Genomic DNA, 25,992 nt, shown 5'->3' with positions numbered 1-25,992 from the left:
ACACACACACACACACCTGCCCCCCTCCCCCATCGACATCCCCCACCAGAGTGGTACATTTGTTACTATCGACCAACCAACATCGACACATTGTTATCAACCAAAGTCAGGAGTCTACACTATGGTTCATTCTTGGTGCTGTACATTCTATGGGTTTGGACAAATGTGTAGTGAAATGTATCCACCATTACAGTATCATGTAGACTATTTTTACTGCCCTAAAAATCCTTTAATGCCTACTTACCCTGCTTTCCCCCAACCTCTGGCAACCACTGATCTTTTTATGTCTCCACAGATTTTCCTTTCCAGAATGTCATATAGTTGGAATCATACAGCGGGTAGCCTTTTCAGGTCAGTTTCTCTCACTTAGTAAGATGCATTCAAGCTTCCTTCATATCTTTATATGGCTTGATAGCTCATTTCTTTTTATCACTGAATACTATTTTAGTATATGGAATGCATCCATATGGTGTATGGATGTACCATGGTTTACCCATTCACCTATTGAAGAACATCTTGGTTGTTTCTGAGTTTTGGCAACTATGAATAAAGCTTCTATAAACATCCATGTGTAGGTTTTTGTGTTAGCCTAAGCTTTCAACTCATTTGCACCAAGGAGCATGACTGCTGGGTCCCATGGTAAGAACATGTTCAGTTTTGCAAGAAGCCACCAAGCTATCTTCCAAAATGGACTTGCCATCTTGGATTCCCTCTAACTATGAAGGGAGTTCCTACTGTTCCACATCCTCGGCTACACTTGGTGTGGTTTGTGCTTTGGATTTGGCCATGCTAATAGGGGTGCAGTACATATCACTATTGTTTACCTTTGCAATTCCCCAATGATACAATGTGGAATGTCACTGCATATGCTTATTTGCTACCTGTATATCTCCTTTGGTGAGGTGTCTGTTCATACCTTTTGCTTATTTTTTAATCAGGCACTTGAGATGTATAGAATCAAGATGCATAGAAATGTGAAGAACTCAGATATTATCATGCTCAAGTTGAAAGTTAAAAGAAAAAAAACAACTCCTGGGGGGACCAAGATTCCTCCTTTGGTGGAAAGGAAAATTTATGGGATTTTTTTTGTTTTGTTTTCCACTATGTGCTTTTTATAGAGCTGAATATATTTTGTTAGTTCAGGTCCATAAAATCCGTTATGTATTTTTTAGTGTGCTCATAACATTTCAATGTATACTTAAAGATATCTAAAGCTTAGGAAAATTTTTTTAAATCAAAAATTTCAGTTAAATGACCAGACATTTTTCCTATTTAGGGGGGAAAAATAACGTTCCTGAAAAATATTCCCCCCCACCACCGGTTTCTCCCCCAGCACGACTCCATTCCTCTGCCCCAGCACCCCATGACTCCACTCTCACAGCTCCTTATGCATCTATATTTCAATATTGGGTTAAAAAGTTTACTCACTGGGCAAGGAGTTCTGTGATTGAGGCAGTACAGATAAGTCAGAAAGATTTATCTGGCAGAGGCTGACAAGATGCACCGGAGAGGAAATAGAGCAGAGTGAGATAAACAACACTCCAGGGGAGAAGGAACGAGGGCCTGAGAGGGCAGTGGAAAACTGGAGAGGCAATGTGATGTCAAGACACAGCACAGAGCAGGGCAGAAAGGAATGGATTGTGCACAGTGAAGGTTGGCTGAAAGAACAAAGAAGGTCTCAAGATTTCAATGTGGGGAAGAAAGGATCATGGCAACATCAACGGCAGAAGTTGGGAAGGGGAGCTGGTTTGCGAAGGGAGGTTGATTTGTTTGGTCACTCAAGAGGGCTCAGCACTGCTCCAGAGGCTTGGAATACATCAGTGAGCAGAACTTCTGGAGCTTTCCTTCCAGAGGGCCATGGCATGAAATAAGTAATACGCACACAGCATAAGGATATTATACAGCATTTGAGGATGATTCACGCAATCAAAAAATGATCAGAACAAGGTGAGAAGAACTGTGGGGTGGGGGTGGGGAACTGCTGTAATTTTAAGCAGGAAGGTCAGGCTAAGCCCCACAGAGAAGTGCTACTTGAAAGGCGAGGGGGTTGGCCACGCAGATATCTGAGAGGAGAGGAGAGGAGAGGGAACAGACAATGCAAAGGCCTCAAGGCTGGAGGAATGCCTGGCTTGGTGAAGAATGGCAGGAAGGCCAGTGTGGGTGGGAAGGAGTCCATGGCGGTAGCAGGAAGTGAGGTCAGAGAGCAAAGCAGTGGCTAGATCATGGGGACTCTGAGGCATTCTGAGCACTTTGGCTTTCATTCATGAGTGAAATGGGGGGCACTGCAGGGTGGTCAGCAGAACAGCATGTTACAATATTGTACAGGGAGGGGGGCACCTAGGTGGCTCCATTGGTTAAGCGTCTGACTCTTGATTTCTACTCAGGTCGTGATCTCATGGTTCGTGGGATCGAGCCCCACATCAGGCTCTGTGCTGACAGTGCAGAGCCTGCTTGGGATTCTCTCTCTCCCTCTCTGCCCCTCCCCGCCCCATCTCTCTCCAAATAAATAAATAAACTTTAAAAAAAACCAGTGCACAGGGAGAACAGGTAGAGGCAGGAGATGCTATTGCAATGGCCCTGATGAGAGACGAAGGTAGCTCAGACAAGGGTAGTCACATGAAAGGTGGGAAGATGTAGCAGATATATCTGGAGAAACAGTGAACACGATTCCCTATGAGAAGTTGACTGAAAAGAAGATACAAGGTTGACTCCAAGATGTTTAACCTGAGAAATTAGAAGGATGGGGTTGTCGTCAGCTGAGGTGGGAAAGACAGCTGGTGGAGCAGACGGGAGACGAGGCAGTGGTAAAGAACTCAGTTTTGGACTGTGGTCATGAGATGTCAGGCTGGTAGATGGAGAGACAAGTCTGCAATTCAGGAGGTAGGTCCAAATCTTAGTTGTTGGCACCTCGGCGGTATTTAAAGCCATGAGACTAAATGCAGTCACTAAAGAAAAGAGGGTAGACAGAGAAAGAAAGGAGACCGAGACCAAGGGCCGTGAAGCACCCAACATCAAGGGGGTCAGGAGGCAGAGGCTACCTGCACGGGTGACTGTCCTGTGAAGCAGTAACCAGCTAGGCAGAAGGAAAACCAAGAGAGGGCTGGATCCTGGAAGCCAAGAGAGGAAGCATACCAAGGAGGAGGATCGACTGTCAAGGTGGTAAATGGGTCTAGTAAAATGATGACTGACCAGTGAAGTCAACAGTGACCTTGACAAGTGCAGTGTTGGAGTCGGGGAGCAAACATATGGGTTTATAAGAAAATGAGAGAAGAGAGAAGACAAACAAGCACAGGCAGCTCTTCACGGAGTTTTGCTGCAAAAGAGCACAGAGATACCGGACAGTGGTTGGCGGGAAAGTGGGCCAAAAGGACTTTCAAGGATGGGAGAGATGAGAGCGTGTTCTCAAGATGGCGACACTGACAATGAGATTGTTTGAAGAGCATGAACGATTCTCCCCCTACTTGTTACGGGGCTGCCTCCTTGCCTTATATCTATCTCAGTTTGCATGTTTCCTCCTCAGGAAACACTTCTGCAACCACCTGTTCTGACATGGTGTCCCTTGTCCCCCACTTTCCTCTACCCCAGGCTTTTATGTGTGTCCTTCAAGGCATTTATTCCACTCTGCTATTTCAGCCTGTCTCATGCAGAATACAAGCCCCGTGAGGGTAGGGACCACACCTGTTCCACTCACTGTTCTGTTCCCAGTGCCCAGTGCAGAGCCTCGCATGGAGCAGGTGCCTGGGGTTTGGGTGGTTTTTCCTTTTACTAAATTTGTTGAATTAATGAAAAAATGAATAAAACGATCCCCAGATGGGCAGCTTTTTATTTTAGCTTTTTATTTTATTTTAGATCGTAACTAGAGAAATGAAAATAAAACCTATGTGTTTTGCAAGATGGGGTAATAGAATAAAAAATGTATAAGAGAAAATAAAGGAGATTAAGGACAAGTCCAAAAACACCTGAGTAGAATGAATGCCAAACCAAAAGCAAATAGGAGATGTTGCAATCACAGGAACTGTGAAGTTACAATCAGAGAATAAGGAAGTATTTTCAAGGAAAATCAGCCTGAGTTCCAGAGTAAAGTTGAAAATTATGAAGCAGAAAGCCTTAAGCTATGAGAGTTTATAGCAATGATTAGCTCAATTTCAGTGCTTTTAATTCACCAATTTCTTCGACTTCCTGCTCAACCCTTACGGTTTGTTTTTTATTATGCATAACTTCCTTATAAACTTTAATTTGGCAACTCAAGTTCATTAATCCATGGGGGATTTTAAATATAATGTCCCCCAATGAATGTCAAAAGGTAATTTATTGGTGCCTTTTGGAACTTTACAATCATCATAAAAAATGTATTGTGTAAGTTGCTGCTTTCTTAAACAGGCCTTTCAGATCACAACTGTCCTCACAAAGAAGGTGAGCTGGCGAGGGATGCCATAATGCAGCCCTACACTGTACTCAAGGCCATGCTGAAGTGGTGACTTCTCACTCCTAGAATCTGTATTGTCACAAAGCTCCCAGGTGATTCTGGTCCACGGTCCTGTTTGGGGAATACATTCTCCCTGCAAAGGTCCCAAGCTGCTTGGTTTTTCTAGGTTAGTGTTTGGGCTTTTCTTCCTCTGTCCTTGCTGTCAGTTCGGGCCTCACGTCGTCTGATCTCCCCTCTTAATTGACCGTGAACTGGAAAACCAGATCCCCACGTGTGCTGGGAGATGCCTGAAAACAGGCTGATACGGGCTCTGAAAACAGGACGATTTCCCCTACGAATTAAGGGCCTAAATGTGTCTGGACTTGACAGCATCTACTTTGGCTACCCTAATTTTATTTTATTTTTATTTATTTTTCTTCTTTCTGGGTTCTGGGCCACATTTCAGGTCATAATAACAGCAACAGCAGCTAATATTTAAAGGACACTTTCCATAGCTAATTTTATTTAAACCTCATAATCTCCCTGTATACAGATGATCCCCATTTAGCAGACAGGAAGCTGAGCAACAGGGAGGTTTCACAGTCATCCTTAGATCACAGCACTAGTAAGTGGTGGCACGGGGCCTGATCCCCAGGGGCTCCCTGTACCAGCTGAGCGACCCATGCCTAAGGACGTAATGCTGTCTCTACAAATCCCTTAACACTGAATTCAAACCCACTGCAACAGAAGCGATTAAAACTATAAAACTGTAAACTTTTTAAAACTGTAATAATCCTCATCATCCTTTTCTAGACCTTAATTAGATTTTCAGTTAATCTGTTGCCACTGAGTGCATTTAAATAATGTACACCTAGAAATGTACAGAAACATTTGTTTTTAATATGAAGGGCTAACACGAGGTAGTCCAACTTTCAGCAATTCCTTTTAAACAGAAAAAAAAATTAATATTTCAAAAAAAAACCCTAAAACTAACTCATCTAACAGGATGTGTTATTTTGGATGATTCCAGTTACGTTTGAAACGTTCATCTTAAGTGTGTGCCTCTGGGGTGACGTAGTGTTGTTAGAAAAACCATTATAACTCCATTCCCTGACTTGTGGGTCCTGAAATTTACTGTTGTAATTTTGCATGACTATAGTTTTTTAGTAAGACATTACTATAACAATCAGTCACTGAGGGACCAACCATAGGATGGCAGGCAATCAGCTTTCCCGCTGCCCCCACTGGCTGGCATTTAACTGTGAAACTCCACATTTGCTGATAACAGTGTCAGTAAAGGCATCTTGAATCTTCTTTTCTTTTTTAAATGTTTATTTATTTTTGAGAGAGAAAGAGAGAGTAAAGGAGCAGCAGAGAGAAGGGGACAGAGGATCCGAGGCAGGTTCTGCACTGACAGCAGAGAGCCTGATGCAGGGCTCGAACTCACAAACCGTGAGATGGTGACCTGAGCCAAAGTCAGACGCTTAACTGACTGAGCCTCCCAGGTTCCTCAAGCCATCTTCAATTTTCAAACCAACACTCCCATCAGAACTGCACAGCCCCTGAAGATGAAAATCCCGTCCTTTGTGTATTGTGAGGTCGGGGGCAGGGATGGACATGGGAAGTTCCCAACCTGGCCCCGTCTCCACCGTGCTTTAACTAACTGGACCTTCTCCCTCCCTCTTCTCCCTCCCCGCCCAGCGACTGCATCTCCAACCCTGCGGTTCATCTTGACAAACAATAGAAAGAAGAGACGAGAAAGAGTAAAGGGTTTAAAGGAGAGATTAATGTTCCAATTAGTGTATCTCAGACAAGAGTGAGAAGTAGCCTCAGCTGTTGAGGAGAAAAGCTAGAAATCACAGGGCTCCATCTGCCATCCTCTCCCCCTGCCCGCATCCAGTCAGCCAGGCCCCATACTACCCATGAACCCCAAGCCCTCCTACAAAAATGTGGCAAACTGTGAATAGACCAACACATAATACTGTCCCCAGAGCCAACCTTAAATCTAGACCGTGTTCCCCCAATTCTCTAATCTCCTACTGTAATTGCTAAATTACAATTTCTCCAGTGGTCAAGATCTCACAGCTTCGCCTTTGGGTTTGCAGCACAAAAGGCATCCATCTTGAAAATGTTCCAGAGAACCTTAGCAAGTGGCAATTTCTTTTTTATAAGCATGTGAGTGCCCTGTTATGCCCCCATTGTGTCTTTTCTCCGTACGTTTGCATGCTCGGTGGCTTACCGATCAAGTAACGCCAACAAGGTAAGTCGATCATACCAGACTTTAATCCACTTGCCAGGGAAAATGATAAACTTGTAAAACTGCTCTCGGTTAAATTTTCCTTGTGTTGAAGAACATGACGAGTCTTCCAGATCCTGACTCAGATGCTTTTACATACCAAAAGAAACAACAGAGAAAGGGTTTCATACTGACATGTTATTGTCATAAACGTACCTCATAATAAAACAGTATAGAAAGCAGATGTTCAAATTCTGAAATGTAAACCAACATATTTCATTAAAAAGGGTACTCTAAGAGAAAGATAATGATCAACAAAAAGGGTCTTTCTTACCGACACACTTCCATTCCATTATAACGTACCATTAAATTGATGCTACTCCCATCAAAACACTGATGTTAATTAAGGCGAAGAAACTGCCATGAAAATAGTTCTCATAAAAGATCAGAATTCAACTAAAGATCTTAAATGGCTTAATTTTTTAAAGATATGTTATTTAATGCAACGTCGGAATAAATATTTAAATTTTGCTAAGAGTAAAAAAATTTTCATTGCCGATTTTGTAGGTCATTGGTGAGGCCTGATATAAGAAAAAACGGAAATATCTATAGAAAAAATCTAAACCAATAAAATAGAAACAGAGGAAAATTTAATTCCAGATTCAAAACGTTTTAAGCCCAGATTCATTTCTGGTTGGCTCTAATCTTGTGGAGAAGAATTTAATTTTGAAAAGAAAATTCCTCTTCATTGATTCGTCTAACATACTTAATGAGTAACTCTTCTGAGCCCGGCACAAGGTTGGGAATAGGAAAATAAAAAAGAATATGGTGGACTCAGTCTGTGGCATCCTATTGCCTGTAAGAAAACACCTCTTAGACATTCAACTGTCTCACAGACTCAAAACCAGATGCTGAATGCATGCCAGGGCCCGACATGGGACTAAATCCCAGAAACCGTGAGATCATGACCTGACACAAAATCAAGAGTCAGATGCTTAACCAGCTGAGCCACCCAGGTGCCCCTAGGGTACCATGCTTTTTAAAAATGAATAGTTTCGGGGCGCCTGGGTGGCGCAGTCGGTTAAGCGTCCGACTTCAGCCAGGTCACGATCTCGCGGTCCGTGAGTTCGAGCCCCGCGTCGGGCTCTGGGCTGATGGCTCAGAGCCTGGAGCCTGTTTCCCATTCTGTGTCTCCCTCTCTCTCTGCCCCTCCCCCGTTCATGCTCTGTCTCTCTCTGTCCCAAAAATAAATAAAAAAAAACGTTGAAAAAAAAAATTAAAAAAAAAAATGAATAGTTTCATTCAATATTGAATCAATGCAAATACATATCTTTTAAATGTATGTAGAGTATTAAAAAAACCCACGAACCCCAATTCAGTGAATAGCTGTGTGGCTATCACCCAGTATAACAAAAAGGGCATTACCGCTAGCCTAGAAGTTCCCTGGGGGCCACACCGCGGACACCTCTCCTTCCCTATTCCTTCAGGGATCATCACTGTCCTGAGTTTTGTGTTTATCATTCCTTTTGTTTTCTTCTGTTTTACTCTGCTTATTACATCCACAACTTCCATACTGTTTATGTTTTTGAACCTCGTGGATATGAAACCACAGCCTATGTATGCTTCTGCAACTTGCCTTTGTTCCCCTCCGTTCCACATTATGTTCCTGAGCCTGATCCATGCTGTTTTACAGCTGTGGCATCTATTTTCACAGTTGAATAATATTGCATTATACAGACATGCCATAATTTACTTATCTGCTTTACTGTTGGATATTTAGGGTCTTTTTTTTTTTCAAAAAAAATTTTTTTTTTTACTATTACACTGCTATGAACATTTTTGGAAATGTCTCCTGGTACATATGTGCAAGGATTTCTTTAGAACAGACACCTAACATACACTTAGGAATGGAATTGCTAAGAATGCAAATGTTCAGCTGTACCACACGTTCAGCTTTACTAGGAAGCAAATGGACTCTTCCAGAAAGCGCACAAATGCAATTACTGAATATGGAAATGTTCAATTTACTAGAAAACACCTTGGAAAAATAAGATTTCTAAAGTGATTCTATCAGTCTGTACTCCCACTAACAGCAGACAAACATCGTGTCGCTCCCCATCCGCACCAACATTTTGATAGCATCAGGTACTTTTTAGTTGTTGCTAATATGGCATATAAAATATTTCAAATTTATTCTAATTTGCATTTCCCTCATTATTAATGAAGTTGAGCATCTTCGTCCACTTTTAGTTTTTGGCTGCTTGTTTGTCTTTTAGTAGCTTATATGTGTCTATGTGTGCATGTGTGTGTATATATGTACCCATATGGTCAAGACCTTTATTAATCATGCGTGTTACAGATATTTTCCCAGTTTATGGCTTGTCTTTCCACTTTCCTTATGGTGTTACTGATAAACAGGTGTTCTTAATTTAAGTGAAATCTCATTTATCCATTTTTTCCTGTAAAGTACAAAAGTTTTGCACTTTTGGTACCTTGTTTATCAAATCCCTTTCTACCCAGAGTCGTAAGGGTATTTGATTATATAATTGTACTTAAAATTATATACTTTTGCCTTTCACATTTAAGTTATGCATCTACCAGGGGTTTCTGTACATGATATGAGATAAGGGTCTGTTTTCTTTCCCATAAAGAACACTATTGTCACAGCGCCATTTACTAAAATGTTTGTCCCTTCCTCACCAGTTTGCCAAGGCACTAATGCCTGTATCTGTGGGTTATCTTAAACTTTAAATTTTAAATTATATTTGCTTTGTTGCTCTTCCCTTCATCTCCTCTGGAACTCTGACAAGGAGAACAGTAAACCTTCTTGTCCTGACCTTCATGCTTCTTTCCTTTTTTTTTTTTTTTTTTAATAAATTTCTTTTTTTTTAATGTTTATTTATTTAGAGAGAGAGAGAGAGAAGGCGAGAACAGGGGAGAGGCAGAGAGAAAGGGAGAGAGGGAAGGAATCCCAAGCAGGCTCTGCACAGTCAGTGCAGAGCCAGACATGGAGCTCGAACCCACGAATGGTAAGATCGTGACCTGAGTTGAAATCAAGAGTCAGATGCTTAACCAACTGAGACACCCAGATGCCCCTGACCTCCACGCTTCTTAACCTTCTTTCCTATTTACCTCTTCATCTCTCGGTGCTACAAGTATATAATTGTTTCAAATCTTACATGTCAAATCTCCCATTAAATCCCTTAAAGTTTTATTTTTATTATATATGGGTCATTTCTAGTATCTGGTGCTTTTTCAGATCTGTTTGGTCATTATGTGGCCTTTTGCTTCTGACATTTGCAATCCCTTCTTTTATTTCTTTTATACACGTGAAACATTCTTAATCCATATTCTGAATCTGATCATTACAACTTCTAAATCCACTGAGAGTCTGTTTCTGCTTTCTGTTGACTTTGCTGGCTCTTATTCATGGTCTCATGTTTTCTAATATATTTTATAACTTTTCACTTAATCGTATTTTCCTTGAATCTTTATTTGAATGAATTCCTTGACAGCAATATTAAAGCTGTGTTCTTCAGGATTAAAATTCGCCTTTGTTTCTGCTAGGCACGAGAATGCAATACCAAGCTGGCACCATCTTAACATAAACTCTTTGTGTGAGGTGTTTGGATCAGCCATGTGATCCAGGATGAATAAGGGCTGCAAACCCACACCAAAGTTTGAGGCAGGCAGTTTTCTATGCAGTCCCCTTAGTGGGGATGGTGTTGACAGAGTGTGTTTAGTTAGTCCTAAGAGTAGGATGTGGCTTCTGGGAGTCCCAGATTAAGTGGAGAGGCTCCTGTTAGACTTGCCACATCGTGCTGTTTGCCATTCTCTGTGCAGAGGCCATTAAAGACAAAGCCCCCATCGATCTCCTTTGCTGTTGGCCATTGCTTTTCAGGAAGCCTTTTCTGGACGCCCCAGTTCCCTGTAGATCTTCTATTTCTAGCCTGTTTTTGTTTTTGTTTTTTTGCAATTGTGCTTAAAAAAAAAAAAGCAACAACACAGAATTTACCATCTTAACCATTTGTAAGCGTACCATTCAGTAGTATTAACGATATCCATATTGTTATACAACAGATCTCTAGAACTCTTCCATCTTCCCAAACTGAAACTCCATCTCCATTAAATACTGACTCCCCATTCTGTGCCCAGCCCGATAACCACCTTCCTGCTTTCTGTCTATGTTTTTGACTACTGTAGGTACCGCCAGTAAGTGGAATCATACAGTATTTGTCCTTTTGTGATTGGCTTATTTCATTTAGTATAATGTCCTAAGGTTCATCTATGTTGTAGCCTGTGTCAGACTTCCTCCCTCTTTAAGGTTGAATATTCCATTGTAAGGATGTACCACATTTTGTTTATGCGTTCATCTGTCGATGGACACTTGGGTCGCTTCCACCCCCTGGCTATTGGTAAGAATGCTGCTATGAGCATGGGCGTGGAAATATCTGTTTGAGTCCCTGCTTTAATTCTTTTGGATATATACCCAGAAGTGAAAGTGCTAGCTCATTCTAATCTGTACTTTTATTTGTTTGCTTTGGCTCTGTATTCTTCCAAACAGGATTTAAGATAGGCTGTAATTTCCTGTAGGCTGACTCCCATAAGACACAGGAGACTGGTAAGAAGGGCCGAGACCAGGAAAGGGATGAGGACAGTAAAGAAGACAGCCTTGGAGGGGGAGCTGCTATTGAAAGGTCGCACACATTTCTCCTTGAGTTATAAAGCAGAAGGTTATACTTGGGCCGATTTTTTTTCCTAATTCAGTGAAAGTCACTGGTGTCAAAGTGCCTGGCACGCATATGGGCAGTGCACCTGCTTCACTGGAGCCCACAGCAGAGCTCTCCGAGGAGGCCAATTTTACCACCTCTTTGTTCCCAGATGCTAATTCACTGACTCAGCTATAGAACATGAAGTTATTCAGATCATAAAATATTAATTCAAAAGGCCCTGCCAGGGACAGCTGGTCCATCATGAAGGCAGTATACAGGGTGGCCGCATACAAGACGGACTGGCTGTACTATTACAGGAAAGTGGAGACTGTAGGTGCTGCTTGTGTCTGGGATTCTATTCCAACATGAGAGAGAGCTTAGTGGAAACTGCCTGGTGTCATGTCAGCAGAAAGAGCTTCTTCTGTTGATGACAATGGATTTGTGCTTTACAGTAAACCTCCCCCAACAAAGGGCATCCTTTTCCTTTATGCTCCATGGACAAAAAATTCCAGTAAGAAATATGTGCACAGGGTTACCACAGTTTACTGTTTTGTGGTCTGGGAATTCACATACAATGGGGAAACAGGTCAAGGGCAAGCAGCAGCACAGAGGATAGCATTTTTCTGAATTATAAGAAAAATACTGTCCTTAAGTTGGGGTTTAATATTATATACGCTTTGCCGTTAGGGAAGGTCAGTATAAAAGAAATCCCATGACGATTATGTCTACCTTTTGCAGAAGTTATTAAAGATTCTGGCATATTGTGCTATTCATTGCTGCTTAAATAAAAATCCTTGTTTAAAAGAATCTCAGAATTTAATGCAAAGAAAAAATGATTTGGCTTCTATGTCAGTTCGCTAGGGTGGTTATAACAAAGTGCCACAGACTGGGTGGCTGAAACAACGGAGATGTTCTGAAGGCTGGAAGTCTGTGATCGAGGATTGGTTTCTCCTGAGGCCTTTCTCCTTTGCTTATTAATGGCCGTCTTCTCTCTGTGTCTTTACATGGTCTTTCCTCCAAGTGTAGCTGCATCCTAATCCTCTCTGCTTAGAAGGATACTGCCTGGGGCACCTGGGTGGCTCAGTCAGTTAAGCGGCTGGCTCTTGACTTTGCCTCAGGTCATGATCTCAGGGTTCGTGGGTTTGAGTCCCACATTGGACTCTGGGCTGGCAGTACGCAGCCTGCTTGGGATTCTCTCGCTCTCTCTCTCTGCACCCCCCCCCCCATCAACTTGTGTGCTCTGTCTCTCTCAAAATAAATAAATAAACTTAAAAAAAAAATGGATACCAGCCATATTGGATTAGGGCTTGACCCTAATGACCTCTTTTTAACTTAATTACTTCTTTAAATAGCCTATCTCCCCAAACAGTCATGTTCTGAGGTACAAATCAGCCCATAACAACTTCCTTTATGAGAAACTAAGCTTCGTGGAATTTCATTTTTTGCCTTAGATACCAAGGAACCTCAGAGCTAAACACTTCAGTGGATTATAGCAATTATTCTCAGCCTGTTTTCTGGTACAAATTTCAAATTCAAATTTCTCTCATCATTTCAATCATTCATTTATTCTCTCATCCAACAAATACTTACTGTACGGATTACAGAGGCTGGATCCTATATGTAATACATGCTGAGAATTCAAAGGATAACAAGACAGAGTGGCTAGCTTAAAGGGGTTAAACAACTCCCCAGGGAGCAGACAAGCAAACCAGCCATGAGAACATGGTGACACACGCAAGTAGAAACGTCTCTATGTCTAGATATTTAGAAAAAGAGCGAGAAGTGAGGCATGGGAGGGTGTAAGATGGATAACGCTGGAGAGAGTATGGAGTGAGGGGGTCTAGGGCAGAGCTCCCGGACAGCATCAGCAATGACGGGACTGGCTGGGGTAGGACTCACAATGGAGATGGAGAAGGCGTTCCATGTCTCTGATTTATGTGAAGGCACAGACGCACTGGCCAAAACGCTATTTCTGGCTCTGATTCATTAATTAAGCCTTGCCAAAGAACCACCATGTCACATTTCCCGGGAGATCAGGCAAGCAAGGTTTATTCTACTATTTCAAAAAAGAAATTATCAAAAATAGGGAGGGCGGGGCATAAGTTGAACACAAGCCCTTTTGAAGAAGCAAGGTAAGTGCACTGCTCACCCTCCCCATATGGATCTGTATTTAAGTCAAGGCTCCCTTCATGAGTCTGAATTATCAAGAGCAACTTAAGTGATGATTAGCATATTCAGCTTAAGAAGGTAGGCAAGTATGTATATGATACATTCCAGAAATAATTTTTGGTAATATTAAAATATTTAAGAATGTAAAGGTCTACCCCTCTCCCCCAAGACACCTGAAAAGTTCTACTGTTCAAATAATTTCATCTTCTGGGGCACCTGAGTGGCTCAGCTTGGTTAAGCATCTGACACTTAATTTCAGCTCAGGTCATGATTTCATGGTTTGTGGGACTGGGCCCCACCTTGGGCCCTGTGCCAACAATACAGAACCTGCTTGGGATTCTCTCTCTCCCCTTCTCTCTACCCCTCTCCCAGTCTCTCTCTCTCTCTCTCTCTCTCTCTCTCTCTCTTTCTCAAAATAAATAAATAAGTAACTTAAAATAATAGCACCTTCAAGAGTTCCATATAATTATTAAGAATTTTGATGATGTTAATCATTGCCACTGATTATATGGCATAATTTTGCCATATATTATCTCTAATCGTCAAAACCTTATAAGAAATTCTCCACATAGGTGTTATTATCCCTATTTAAAATGTGAGAAACCGAGGCTCTGAGAGGTCAGATCACTTCCCCCAACATCGTACTCTAGGAAGAGGACCGTGAGAGGCGAAAGCCTTGTTTCTTTCTGCAATCTCACTTAGGGGAACCCAGGTGAATCCATAGCTCAGGCAGAGCTCACTTGGTAAGGTGAAAGCCATCTGCACAGCAAAACACTTCAAGAGACGACACGTCTGAGTCCAATCGTGAAGAAACGAATTAAAAACACCAATTTGAAGAGGAAGCCATCGGAAAAGGGACACTGAAAAAAATAATTCAGATGGGTAATAACGGATGTCAAATAATTTGTTATTTAAAGGACTTTTAGAGTCAGATTTATGACCTCGAGCATGAACTGTGCTTAATAAAAGCTAAAATATAAAATGAGGGCGTGTTACGTGGAGGAGAGTAAGTGACCGGGTCTACATGTCGACGTCAGAACAGACACGGGTGGATTTAAACCGGAGGCCTCCTCTGAAGGGCGGAAGTGTCGTGACAGCTCCTGAAGGTGGTGGAGGAACGAAGAAGATCTACAGGAAGTTAGTCCTGTGCGACACCAAGTGCCCTTCCTAAGAGCCGTCACACCCAGCGCTGGGAAGCGGAAAGGGACTCTGGTGGCACAGGTGGGCTTACCAGAAATCATGGCAGAGGCTGCTGGGGAGGGGGTGGGCAGAACTCGAAATTCCAGTAGTGACCAAGGGACAAGGGAAAGGAGTGCTGGTCTGGGAGGGGTGCAGCCAACCCCCAAATACCAGGACCTTCTGCACTGGTTTCCACCTATGGCAAATCCAAGGTTAAATATTACCTAACCTCCAAGGTGTCCTACAAAGATAATGTGATCCCAAATGTGAGATGTACTGAGGTACCAAACGTGTGCCCTGCACATACCTAGTGTTCCTAATCTGCTGATGGAATGCTGGTTAAATCTAGATATGAACAACACTTCGAGGGACAAAAAAGTATAAAACACACACGGGATACTATTATAACAGTGGCTCTATTTAGCAGCCAAAATTCTAGGAATCGTAACGAATCATGTATATTCTTACATTTGAAAAAAAAAATAAACTTCTGAACATGATACATGAGGAGTATGCAAATATTCATCTCTTAAGTCAAAATACACTTTCAAATAAATGAATATGTAAGCTGATCGGTGACTATGTTAAGGTATTATAATTGGTGTCTCATCCGTCTCATCTGCTAGGAAATGTCAATATTCTTGTAGACAGGATTGTTTATAAAATATTATATATAGCACTTCATGCAAATTAGACATCTAGGAATATGTTTTTACCTTTTGGAGATGTTTTAAATTTTAAAAAACAGCAATTCAAGAGCACATCATTGTGGGGAAAAAATACAAGTGGTATATAGGGTAAAAGGTGAAAGTTTCCATTTTCATTAATCCTTTAATGATAGCAAACTGTGATGGCAATGCTACACTTATGTTAACCTCGAGCGCCCGTCCCCCAGATCCAGTGCTACAAGCATCTTTGCAACGCTCACTGATCAGTTTAGGACCAATGAAATATGGCTCTCATGCTACCGCTAGTAATAATAATGATGATGCCAATCCTATAGACTTCCACAAAGCCTCAGTTTACAGAGTACTCTCATATACAATACTAGCTCATTTTTAAAAAAATTTTTTTAACGTTTTATTCACTTTTGAGACAGAGAGAGAGAGAGCATGAACGGGGGAGGGTCAGAGAGAGAGGGAGACACAGAATCTGAAACGGGCTCCAGGCTCTGAGCTGTCAGCACAGAGCCCGACGTGGGGCTCAAACTCACGGACTGTGAGATCATGACCTGAGCCGAAGTCGGACGCTCAACCATCTGAGCCACCCAGGCGCCCCGATACTAGCTCATTTATTAACGTGGGGCAGGGCGAACGGGTTTGAAGCCAGATCCAAGTAAAGATAAAAAGAAGCAGAAAATGCTATACTCCCAAGGATCTAACACTGTCTACCAGTGGCCTGGGCTTGCTCTCAACCAGCAGTGTAATAAAGATGTTTACACGCTGATGCCTCAAATACTTATATAACGTTACGGAACAATGCAAACTTTTCAAGTCATGGTAACGCATCTATAGACTGTTCCCGATGTGCTTAGAAATACATGATGGATAAACTGAAGCACAGAGAAGTACCAATTTACACCGTGGATGCATGAGAGGCTGTGACTGAGAACACTCACAGCCCCTCAGTGCTAATCTAGAGCACAGAGGAGACTTCACCAGCTCCCCATGTGCCCCAAGCTTGGTCCTTCTCTTTGTGCTCAGGAGCTAAGCCCTGCAGCCAGAGTGATGGAACAGAACCCGTTCCCCTGGCCTGCCTCATACAGAAAGAAGCTGGCCAGTCCTGAGAACTCCCCTTGCAGGGCTACCTCATTCATTCTATTTGTGCCAGGGAAGAACTCCCGAGTCTTTTCTCTGGTGTGGGCCCAGCTCCTGGCCACCCCTGGAGCCTGTAGAAAAGGTCCCTTATTGGAATGAGAGGAATTTGCATAAGGTTGCGGGGGAGGGGGCTCCCAGTACACAAGTTGCTCTTGAGCACCGAGCAGCCAAGCGAGAAGGACAGAGGGAGGGCAGATGGGGCAGGGGAAGTCACTAAATAGTCTCGTCTTCAGAGCCCTGTTTCCTGCTTATTCTTGCCGCACTTGTCTAAGCACAACTCCTCATGTCGTTGCCCCAATGCCTCTGAGCCAGGACCACGAGCACACCTGCGTTCCAGCCGAGCCTTTGTCCCGGCCGTGTCTGCCCCGCTTCAGCTTTTCCTCTGCATCGCAGCTGAGCTGTGACCTCACCAAGGAAGCCTCCCTAGTCTCCTGCGTCCCGACCTGTGTCCGCAGCCCCTGAGCCCGTCCTGACCATAACCTCTACCATGCGTAGCTGAACCGGTTGACCGGTGTCTAAACTCCTCGAAGGCAGGGGCTGAGTCTTTTCGCCCCTGTGCACCTGCCCCTGGCACACAGCTGATAGAGCGTAACCCTTCACTACATGTGTTTGGGAGAATGAGCAGGGAACGGACTTAATTTTTCATTTGTGGCCAAAACCTAATTGGTGACATCAATTAAATTTAGAAAACTAAGCAGAAGTGAAAAATCGTTTCTGATAGGAGACCTTTGTAAATATTTCCTCAGCATCTAAATATGAGCCTGGATAGCAATCTTCATTTTTCCACTTCTCTACCTCCATATAGTAAAACTTTAAAGTTTTTACATTTTACTTAAAATGTTAAAAGTTAAAATGACTGAAGTTTGCCACTGAATTTGGTTAAGTAATTAACAATGGAACACTAAATATAATTCAGCTTTTTATACACTCATATACATAATCATGCCACTTAGAGAATTTTAAATGTAAAGAACAGTGTGACTCTTTCTGATTTATCTATGTAATAGTTATTTCCCAGTTTCTGCTCTTCCTGCGCTGTTTTTGAGATATCAGATCAGTGGGTTTGCATTTCTGATAATCCAAAGTTCCTAGTTTCCCTGGGGCTCCACTATCCATGCAACAAATGACATTCACTTCTTCCCAAACTATGTGGATTTTTTTTTAAGTTTATTTATTTTGAGAGCAAGAGCACTGGGTGGGGGACAGGCAGAGAGAGAGGGAGAGAGAGAATCCCAAGCAGGCTCCGCACTGCCAGTGTGGAGTTCGATGTGGGGCTCAAACCTATGAACCCTGAGATCGTGACCTGCGCTGAAACCAAGAGTCAGATGCTTAACCAATTGAGCCACCCAGGCGCCCCCATGTGGATGTTTTCATATAACTATAACTCCCTCTCCTAGGAGATACAACACTGACATTCTAGAGGCAGGGCGCTGGAGCGTCCCCAGGTCTGTGTCAGGGAAAGCGGAAGTTTCTCAGAGAAAACACACATTCTGCGGGGCCCCCCGACGTACTTTAGCTTGTGATGGAAACTAGTACTGGTAACTGTGGGGGCTGAGCACAGAGCAGAGAGAATGCAACTGAAGCCCGGGCCCAGAGCTGGGGGCTCACGGCAGGGTCCGCAGACCCCAGTACCTCACCCTAATTGGGCAGGAGCCGCCATTCCCCATAGGTACCACCAGCACACCCGGTGACCAGGACGGGGCCAGGCATCTGAGCCATGACCAGACGTGACTCTCACCTCCACCGGCCTCCTGGGGGCCAGGAAAACTCCTTCCTGTACCCAGAAGCCCTGGAAAGGAGGAGATGGAGGTGAGACTGAATACACAGAAGGGAAGAAATCCCTGAAGACTGAGGTTTTGAATTAGCTGAATGCTTGTTCCCACAGAAACTCCTTCAAGCCCGGAAGGGCTGATTCTTTTTTTTTTTTTTTTTTTAATTTTATTTACTTATTTTGAGAGAGAGGGAGAGAGTGAACAGGGGATGGGCAAAGAGAGAGGGAGAGAGAGAGAATCCCAAGCAGTATCCTTGCTGTCAGCACAGAGCCTGATGTGGGGCTTGAACTCCCGAACCGTGCGATCACAACCCGAGCCAAAATCGAGAGTCGGTGTTTAACTGATTGAGCCACCCAGGCGCCTGGAAGGGCTCATTCTGCTTGCTTGGCACCTCTCAGTCCTCCCTACCCAGGCAGCAGGAATAAGGACTCCAGAGCAGTGTGCGGTCAGTGACAACATAACGTGACCTTTTGTTCCCCACACGCCTGACCGATTTCAACCCGCTGTGTTATCAAGCATCTTTTTGGAAAAATTTAGTTAAGCAATCAGGAAAACAAATACAAAACGGTATTATTTTTTTCACGGGTGAGGTTGTCTACGAGACATCAAAACATTGCCAGGAGGGTCCACTAACTTGCCAGCAGCCTGTACCAATGGAAAGTCACTCTCCTTCAAGGTCTGGCCCGGGTGTCCCTTCTTCCTGAGGAGCCTTCGCCAGCCTCTCTGTCTGAAATGCCCTGCTTGAATCTGTAGCTCTCAGTTTATGTCCAGTGGTACGTCTTACCTCCCGTGTGATTTTTGCTGTGAAGTCTTTGCTCTGCCTCTCCCAGAGTCATACTCAAGGTGCACCAGATAAGCGAATGAACATTAGTAAGTTGTCCCTTGGTAAGATAACTGAAGGCTTCATCTTTTCAGCCCCTGGATGATAATGCCATTTGCTCTAAGAATAAAGTCTCTCTTCAAGTCAAGTTTCTCTTTAAGGATGTCTGAATGTTTAATAAGAGGCCGTCATAAATTAATAAAAATCCAGGTATTTTCCAACTATGGTGAGAAAAAGGCATCCTAACCAAGTAAGCCCTTGTGGGGTCTGTGCATCCTGGCAACCAAAGATCAAGGTACATGAATTTCTAATGCACTTGGAAGAGCATTAAGGCAATGGCAATTCTGTTAGTGTCAGCGAAGGATACCTGTTATTTAAATGGCTTTTTTTCCACGTTCGCTCAATAGACTACCATGCAGTGATATACCCACAACCTAGCAATGTAAAATTCAGGACAAGACCCGACTAATTCCATTAGGTAATCTGACCACGAAACAGGTTTCAAGAACCCTGCTTCTGGAACATTCGCAAACAGGGAGGCTGGAACGTACCCGAGGGGTTTCCGATTGGGTCCTCCGAGCCACCATTAGCAACAGCTGTTGTTGAAGCGCACTGACCGCAGGGTCCCCAGAAGAAGGATCCTGACTCTCAGAAGTCGTGGTACTGGAGGAGCTGATCTGTATGTCTCTGAGGAGGGGCAAAAGAAAAGCTCTGGTCACCTGGAAGTGTGGACGTCATCTGTTATTATACCCGAACACGAGGACACCAGGGGTCCCCAGGGCAGGTAGCCGATAAGCCTTTACAACCTTTACAGATTTGCATACGCAGTTCAGGGCTGGGATTTTGTATATGCAATGCTCTCTTCGGGCAGAAGGGCAATCATCTTGCACACATGCAAATTACTCAGGCTGTCCAGATCTGCCGCGTGCCATGGGGTAGGTAGGTGGATGCCTGGTGTTCTAAGAGATGCCAACGTTAATTTTCTACGTATCCGATGGATGGGCAGGGGGTAGCAATAGTTTCTGCCTTCATGTTTTGTGAAAACAGTAAGTGGCGGTCTGGATAATTCCAAAGACAGCAATCAGGAAGGAACACGGACAACCTGCCGTCTCTGCTACCTCCTCCAACCCCTAACACGCTCTGCATCCCCTCGCCTCCCACCCCCACCCAGAGCAAAGAAAGTGTGCGTCAGGTGCAAGAAATGCCTCCATAATTGGAAAAGAGGACACTACTAGAATAGCTATAATCTACATTAAAGAGTCTTAGCGTCTTTAATCATGTATGGGTTGACAAGACATAAATTTAAAGAAGTCTTTCGTAAATCTCAAGCCTGGCATCTTTCCTTTGGCTCAGAAAGCACAAACTGGGACGTATTTTTCCATCTGCTTTTCTAGCAGGGTGCTGAAAACTGAGAGGACAATGCTGACTGCCCACCCCACAGTCATTTCTGACGGAATTCCTGCTAACAGAGCTCCATTTATTCACTCATCCAAGACCATGGCTTCAGAAGAGAGACCGGGTCCCTCCCTAGCCCCAGGGGTAATACGCTGATCACTGAAACCCCATTCACCCCAGTCAGTGCCTTGTTTTGGGAAGGAAGAAGGAAGAACACATTCTATTTTTATACATATACTTTTTTTTAAGTTTTTAAATTTATTAATTATTTTGAGAGAGAGATAAGGTGAAAGTACACAGGAAGGGCAGAGACAGGGAGAGAGAGAGAGAGAATCCCCAAGTAGGCTCTGCCCTGACAGGGGGGCGATGTGGGGCAAACTCATAAACTGTGAGATCGTGACCTGAGCCGAAATCACAAGACAGACGCTTAACCGACTGGGCCACCCAGGCGCCCCAAGAACATATTCTCAGAGGCTACCGTGGAGCAAAGGGGACACTGCTGAGGGTACCAGGGAACTCGGCACAAGTTTCTCTACTTCTTAAAAGGTAACAAGAAAACTTCGGGGCTGCAGCAGCCAAAGCGTCATCACGGGGGATGAGCCTGAGGACAGCAAAGCTGAGAGACGGAAAGAAACTCGTTTCTCGATGATGACCTCGAATCACTGCACTGACCAAACCTGCACTGATCAGGACTTTGGACTTCCTGTCTAATCCGCTGTGATTTGGGGTCTTATGGAACTTGCAGTCCAAACTGCCTCAAGAACGCAGACGCTGCACTAACGTGATGCCTTTCAGATTTCTAGCCTCACATTTCATTATAAACTCTCTGGCGAGTTTGTGGGCCCTTCTTTTCCCTTAGTAGTCCCTACTACTGCATTCATAAACACAAAAATACTTATTCTATCGGAACAGCATTTAAAAGAGTTCCACCAAGGGCGCCTGGGTGGCTCAGTCGGTTAAGTGTCTGACTCTTGATTTCAGCTCAGGTCATGATCTCATGGTTCGTGAGTTCGAGACAGCTGACAGTGTGGAGCTTGCTTGGGATTCTCTCCCTCTCTCTCTGCTTCTCTCCTGTTCATGCTCTCTCTCTCTCTCTCTCAGAATAAAGAACCTTAAACATATTTTAAAAATAAATAAAATAGTTCCACTGTACCTACATACACGCACATCTCTCTACATTTTCAGACATCATTTATGACTACTTGATGGTGCATTCAGTAGAAGCACTCTGATAAAGAACCATTCAGGAAATGCCGTATGTTAAAGTCAGGAGTGAAGGAGCAAAGCGCGAAGTACATGGAGCTTCAAACTTAAAAATCCTATCCTTCCGTTATTTGGATGTCTGTTGCACACACTGCGCTTGTGCTTCCTGTCTGGGGTAGAGGTGTAACATCTTTTAACTAACAGAAAAAAGAAAAAAAGCAGTTAGATTTATAAAGGCAACGTGCACTCAGACTTTCTTGCTTCGTACAGAAACCACCGCGTCCTGTAATCGTGTTGTTGCATCGCCGAACACAACAGGATCGAGAGTGCCTCGCTCGTACAAATTTGGGGAAATCTAAATCTCAGCAAACGCCAGCAGACCCTGGCAAGTGCCAGAACTTCACAAAAATCAAAAGATTCATCTGACTGCGCTGTCAATAATGTAAGTGATGACTGTAAACAGGCAGGAGCCGGATGGACACGTGTGCTTCTTTGAGAAAATCTTAGAAAGTGAATAGCGCCCTCTGTTGCCAACTGAAATGAACTAAGGACTGGCTGTTAGAGCCAGCCTCCCGTTGCTGCTGCTTCGTGCCAGGAAACATGATACAAAGGAAGGATCAACACACCTCAGCTTCACATCTGCAGATTACTTAGCATGTTTCCGGCAGTAAAGTAATAATAACAACAAATAACATTATTTTTTTTTTTATTGAAGCCATTTGAAAATCTCATGTTAAAATCTAGGGTTTGGTTTTCTTTTCAAAAATCTTTTGGATAAGTTCTAGAATTAAGCGGAACGAGGCTTGGATTATTGCTCTACTAATTACTATCTGTGACTACAAGCCTTTGTCGTCCTATCTCCAATCCTCACCTAGAAAATAGGGAAGATATCTCCTGCACAGGGGTTGTGAGAATCAAATCAGACTAGATTTGTAAACCACTAAATGGTGTCTCCCACGTATTAGACACTTAACCATACCTTATTTATTTCCTTCTGGATATGGGACCCGACTTTGTTTATTCTCATATGAAACAGCAACATGACCCCAATGCATTTCATACAAATAACATTACCTCCAATTGTTTCTGTTAGCATGAATGGGGGAAGAGTGTCTTGCTCTCAACTCACACTCAATCCTCTTTATTTTATAAAAAAAAAACAGACTCCAACAGCTTATTAAGTTCCCTCTTCATTAACTTCTTTCATAAAAGTTGAGTGTTCTAAACAAAGCATGATGATATTAAAAAAGATCCTTGTCCTAGCTTTATGACCAGTGTGGCCTCACCAGAAAACCTGTATCACACGTGTATATGGGCTTCCGATCTGGCCAGGAAGAGATGATTAAATGTTACAGTCAGCACTGTTCAACTGGAAGAGATTTCTCCCCTTGCTTAAATGTTGTTCTCTGGGGTCCTGATGTTGTAGTCATGATGGATGTGCACCAGCTTCCCAATCAAGAACCAAAGAGGCTGTGATGTCACAAAAATCACGGAGTGGACAGAAGTCTTCCTACCAGTCTTTAAAGAACGCCTGCTTACCTTCTGCTTCTTCTCAGACTTATTCTTCTACTCTTCTCAGACAATCCACTGCTTTTTGGCCCTTGTTTAACTGTGCACTGTGGGCTCTGCAATCATCTAAAACATCTCTGTTTTCCTAACTGAAGGCTGGAAATTTCCCCTCACGTGAATAAACATAATGTGAAAAAAAAAGGCTGAGTTTTAAGAGATATTTCCTTCCCTGAAACAGCAATATTCCAAACCTGTAATAAAACTACACTCTGAACTATCAGAGGACAATACCTGCAGGTCTGGTCTTGATCACCTTCTCTCTGGTTAATCGCTGGCACATTAGTTTGGTTCAGGGTGATGGAGTCGCTGAATTGACTTAGATTGGGCTCAGGACAATAACAGAAAGAGTGGCTGGTGACAGAAACTACCAAAGAAGCAGCCTCTAGGAGGATATAAAGGTGGACCAGGGGCTAGGTGCTAGTCTGGGCCAGAATGGTGACTCTTGTATGGGCAGAGCTGAGTCTCAGATTGATGGGGACAACATTCCACCATATTGTACTCCCCAGCTTTCATTCATTTAGACTCTGCAAGCAACAAATAATGAAAATACATGTGCTTCTTCTACATTTTCCCATCACCGTGGAAAAAAAGAATTCCTGAAATTCTTCGTCTTCCCCGGATCTCAAAATTATGGCCCACCATCTAGAGAAAGAGGACCCTTCTCTCTGCCGGTCCTTCTTGTTCTTCAGACCTCCCCCCCGGGGGACACATGGGAACAAGTCACCCAGAGGGGCAGCCTGAAAATGGAACTCACAGCCAAGCAACGTGCTTGGTATGTAGGATAATTAAATAAAGCAGCCTTGTTTTAAAAACGATAACCTTTATTTGGAACTTTAATGGGGATTCTAGATTGAGAGTCTGCAAACAGCTCTCACAGGACAGTAAAATCCATCTGTGCACGTGAGCAAAAGGAGGGAGACAGGGCCTCAGGCACGGCGTCTACTGCCACCGTGTGGCAGTTGGGGCTATGGCCACCAAAACAGTGTGGCAGGCCTTCCCAAGGAGTCAGAGAAGGTGCCTCGGAACAGAAGTCTCTAGAATCAACCTCCTAACCCTTCCATCTTTATGACTCTGTGCCTGGATGAAAACTTCTTCTCTCTCTCGAGTGTCCAGAAAAGCGAAACAAGGACCAGAGTGGAAGGATCAGAGATAAGAACTAAAAAAACAAAAGACGGAGGGACAGAAATTTGGAAATGGCAGAAACTTTTCAAAGAGTTTGAAACTCTGGATGCTTCTGTGTTTCCTCCAGATCACTTCCACCTCAATGTGATCAAAGGCACCTAGATCCCCCCAAAGTTTGTTTGTTTTATTTAAAGCAGTACAGGGGCGCCTGGGTGGCGCAGTCGGTTAAGTGTCCGACTTCAGCCAGGTCACGATCTCGCGGTCCGTGAGTTCGAGCCCCGCGTCGGGCTCTGGGCTGATGGCTCAGAGCCTGGAGCCTGTTTCCGATTCTGTGTCTCCTTCTCTCTCTGCCCCTCCCCCGTTCATGCTCTGTTTCTCTCTGTCCCAAAAATAAATAAATGTTGAAAAAAAAATTTTTTTTTAAAAATTTAAAAATAAAGCAGTACACACATAACTCTCCACTATACAAGTCAACATAGTAATGCAGCTATATGCAAACTCTCAAAGATTTATAGTTAGAATTGACATTTTCAACTTGTGCTTGAATGGAACATAGCACTGAGCATATCCAACATTGGGGGAATTCACATTTTTCTCCACGTTTTGAAGACCTAACTGACTAACTTCAATGCCTAATACTCCAGCTCAGCTTTTCCAAACCAGGGGTCAATATTTCTTCTGACTAATGTAAAACAGAGGGTTCTAAAAGAGATAATTCTTTTGTGCAACTTTCTGCTCCTTGCCTTCTTTGGGAACCAGGTACATTCATTGTGGCTTGAAAGGGCTTTCCTCAGAATTGATCCCAATGAGTAAGGGAAGTTTTACTGAGGTAAGGGTCAGAAGGGCTGGTAATATCAACAGAAAAGAGTTCTGAAGAAGCAAGAAAGACTAAGCACAGGGCTTTGATCCACGTTTGAAGCAAAGTACTCACTGGGTTTAGAGATTCAGCAGCATCCAAAAATACACCTAGTTTATAAACAGAACAATATCTGCTTTGATATGTACTACAATGATTCATAAGCAAATAAAAGCCAGATATAAGTGAATCCAGATAAATCAGCACACTATTACCCAAACTACTCTACTCTTTCAATTAAAAACAAGTTGAAGTACAAAAAGGCCCCCGGGGACACCTGGGTGGCTCAGTGCGTTAAGTGTCTGACTTCGGCTTAGGTCATGATCTCATGGTTTGTGAGTTCGAGCCCCGTGTCGGGCTCTGTGCTCCAGCCCTGGGCCTGGAGCCTGTTTCGGATTCTGTGTCTCCCTCTCTCTCTGCCCCTCCCCCACTCATGCTCAGTCTGTCTCAAAAATAAACATTAAAAAAAATTTTTCTTAAATAAAAAAAAAAATCCCCCAATAATAATCCTATAAACTAGTATGCTGTAGAATGAGTCTTCCATTCAGTGGACTACTATGCCTACTTTTTGAGTAACAGAGACTCAAAATGAAAGACTCAAAATGTCTTTCCGTCAGATTTCACTGGACACCGGACAATACGCATTTTGCATGCATTTTCATCCGACTGCTTCTGACACTGGAAAAGCTAGATTAATACTGAAACACGGTGGTAGATCTTTCACAGAAGAAAGCTCT

General features: G+C 43.3%; 1 protein-coding gene across 1 annotated transcript in view; it reads right to left on the bottom strand.

Annotated features, from left to right (window-relative positions):
• PCNX2 (pecanex 2) overlaps positions 1-25,992 on the bottom strand; it is a 300,801-nt gene that overhangs the window by 219,489 nt on the left and 55,320 nt on the right. Inside the window, exons 9-10 of the mRNA XM_047088754.1 lie at positions 19,662-19,797; positions 6,645-6,790 (exon numbers count right to left, since the gene is read on the bottom strand). Coding sequence (XP_046944710.1) covers positions 6,645-6,790; positions 19,662-19,797 — 282 coding nt within the window. The remainder of the gene's footprint in view (positions 1-6,644; positions 6,791-19,661; positions 19,798-25,992) is intronic.

This window comes from Lynx rufus, unplaced genomic scaffold (genome assembly GCF_022079265.1).
Source record: "Lynx rufus isolate CCGP_SWC_20201006 ecotype Redwood Valley unplaced genomic scaffold, mLynRuf1.p SCAF_25, whole genome shotgun sequence".
NCBI lineage: Eukaryota > Metazoa > Chordata > Mammalia > Carnivora > Felidae > Lynx > Lynx rufus.
The sequence above is the reverse complement of the archived record's forward strand: the minus strand, read 5'-3'. Positions and strand labels throughout refer to the sequence as shown.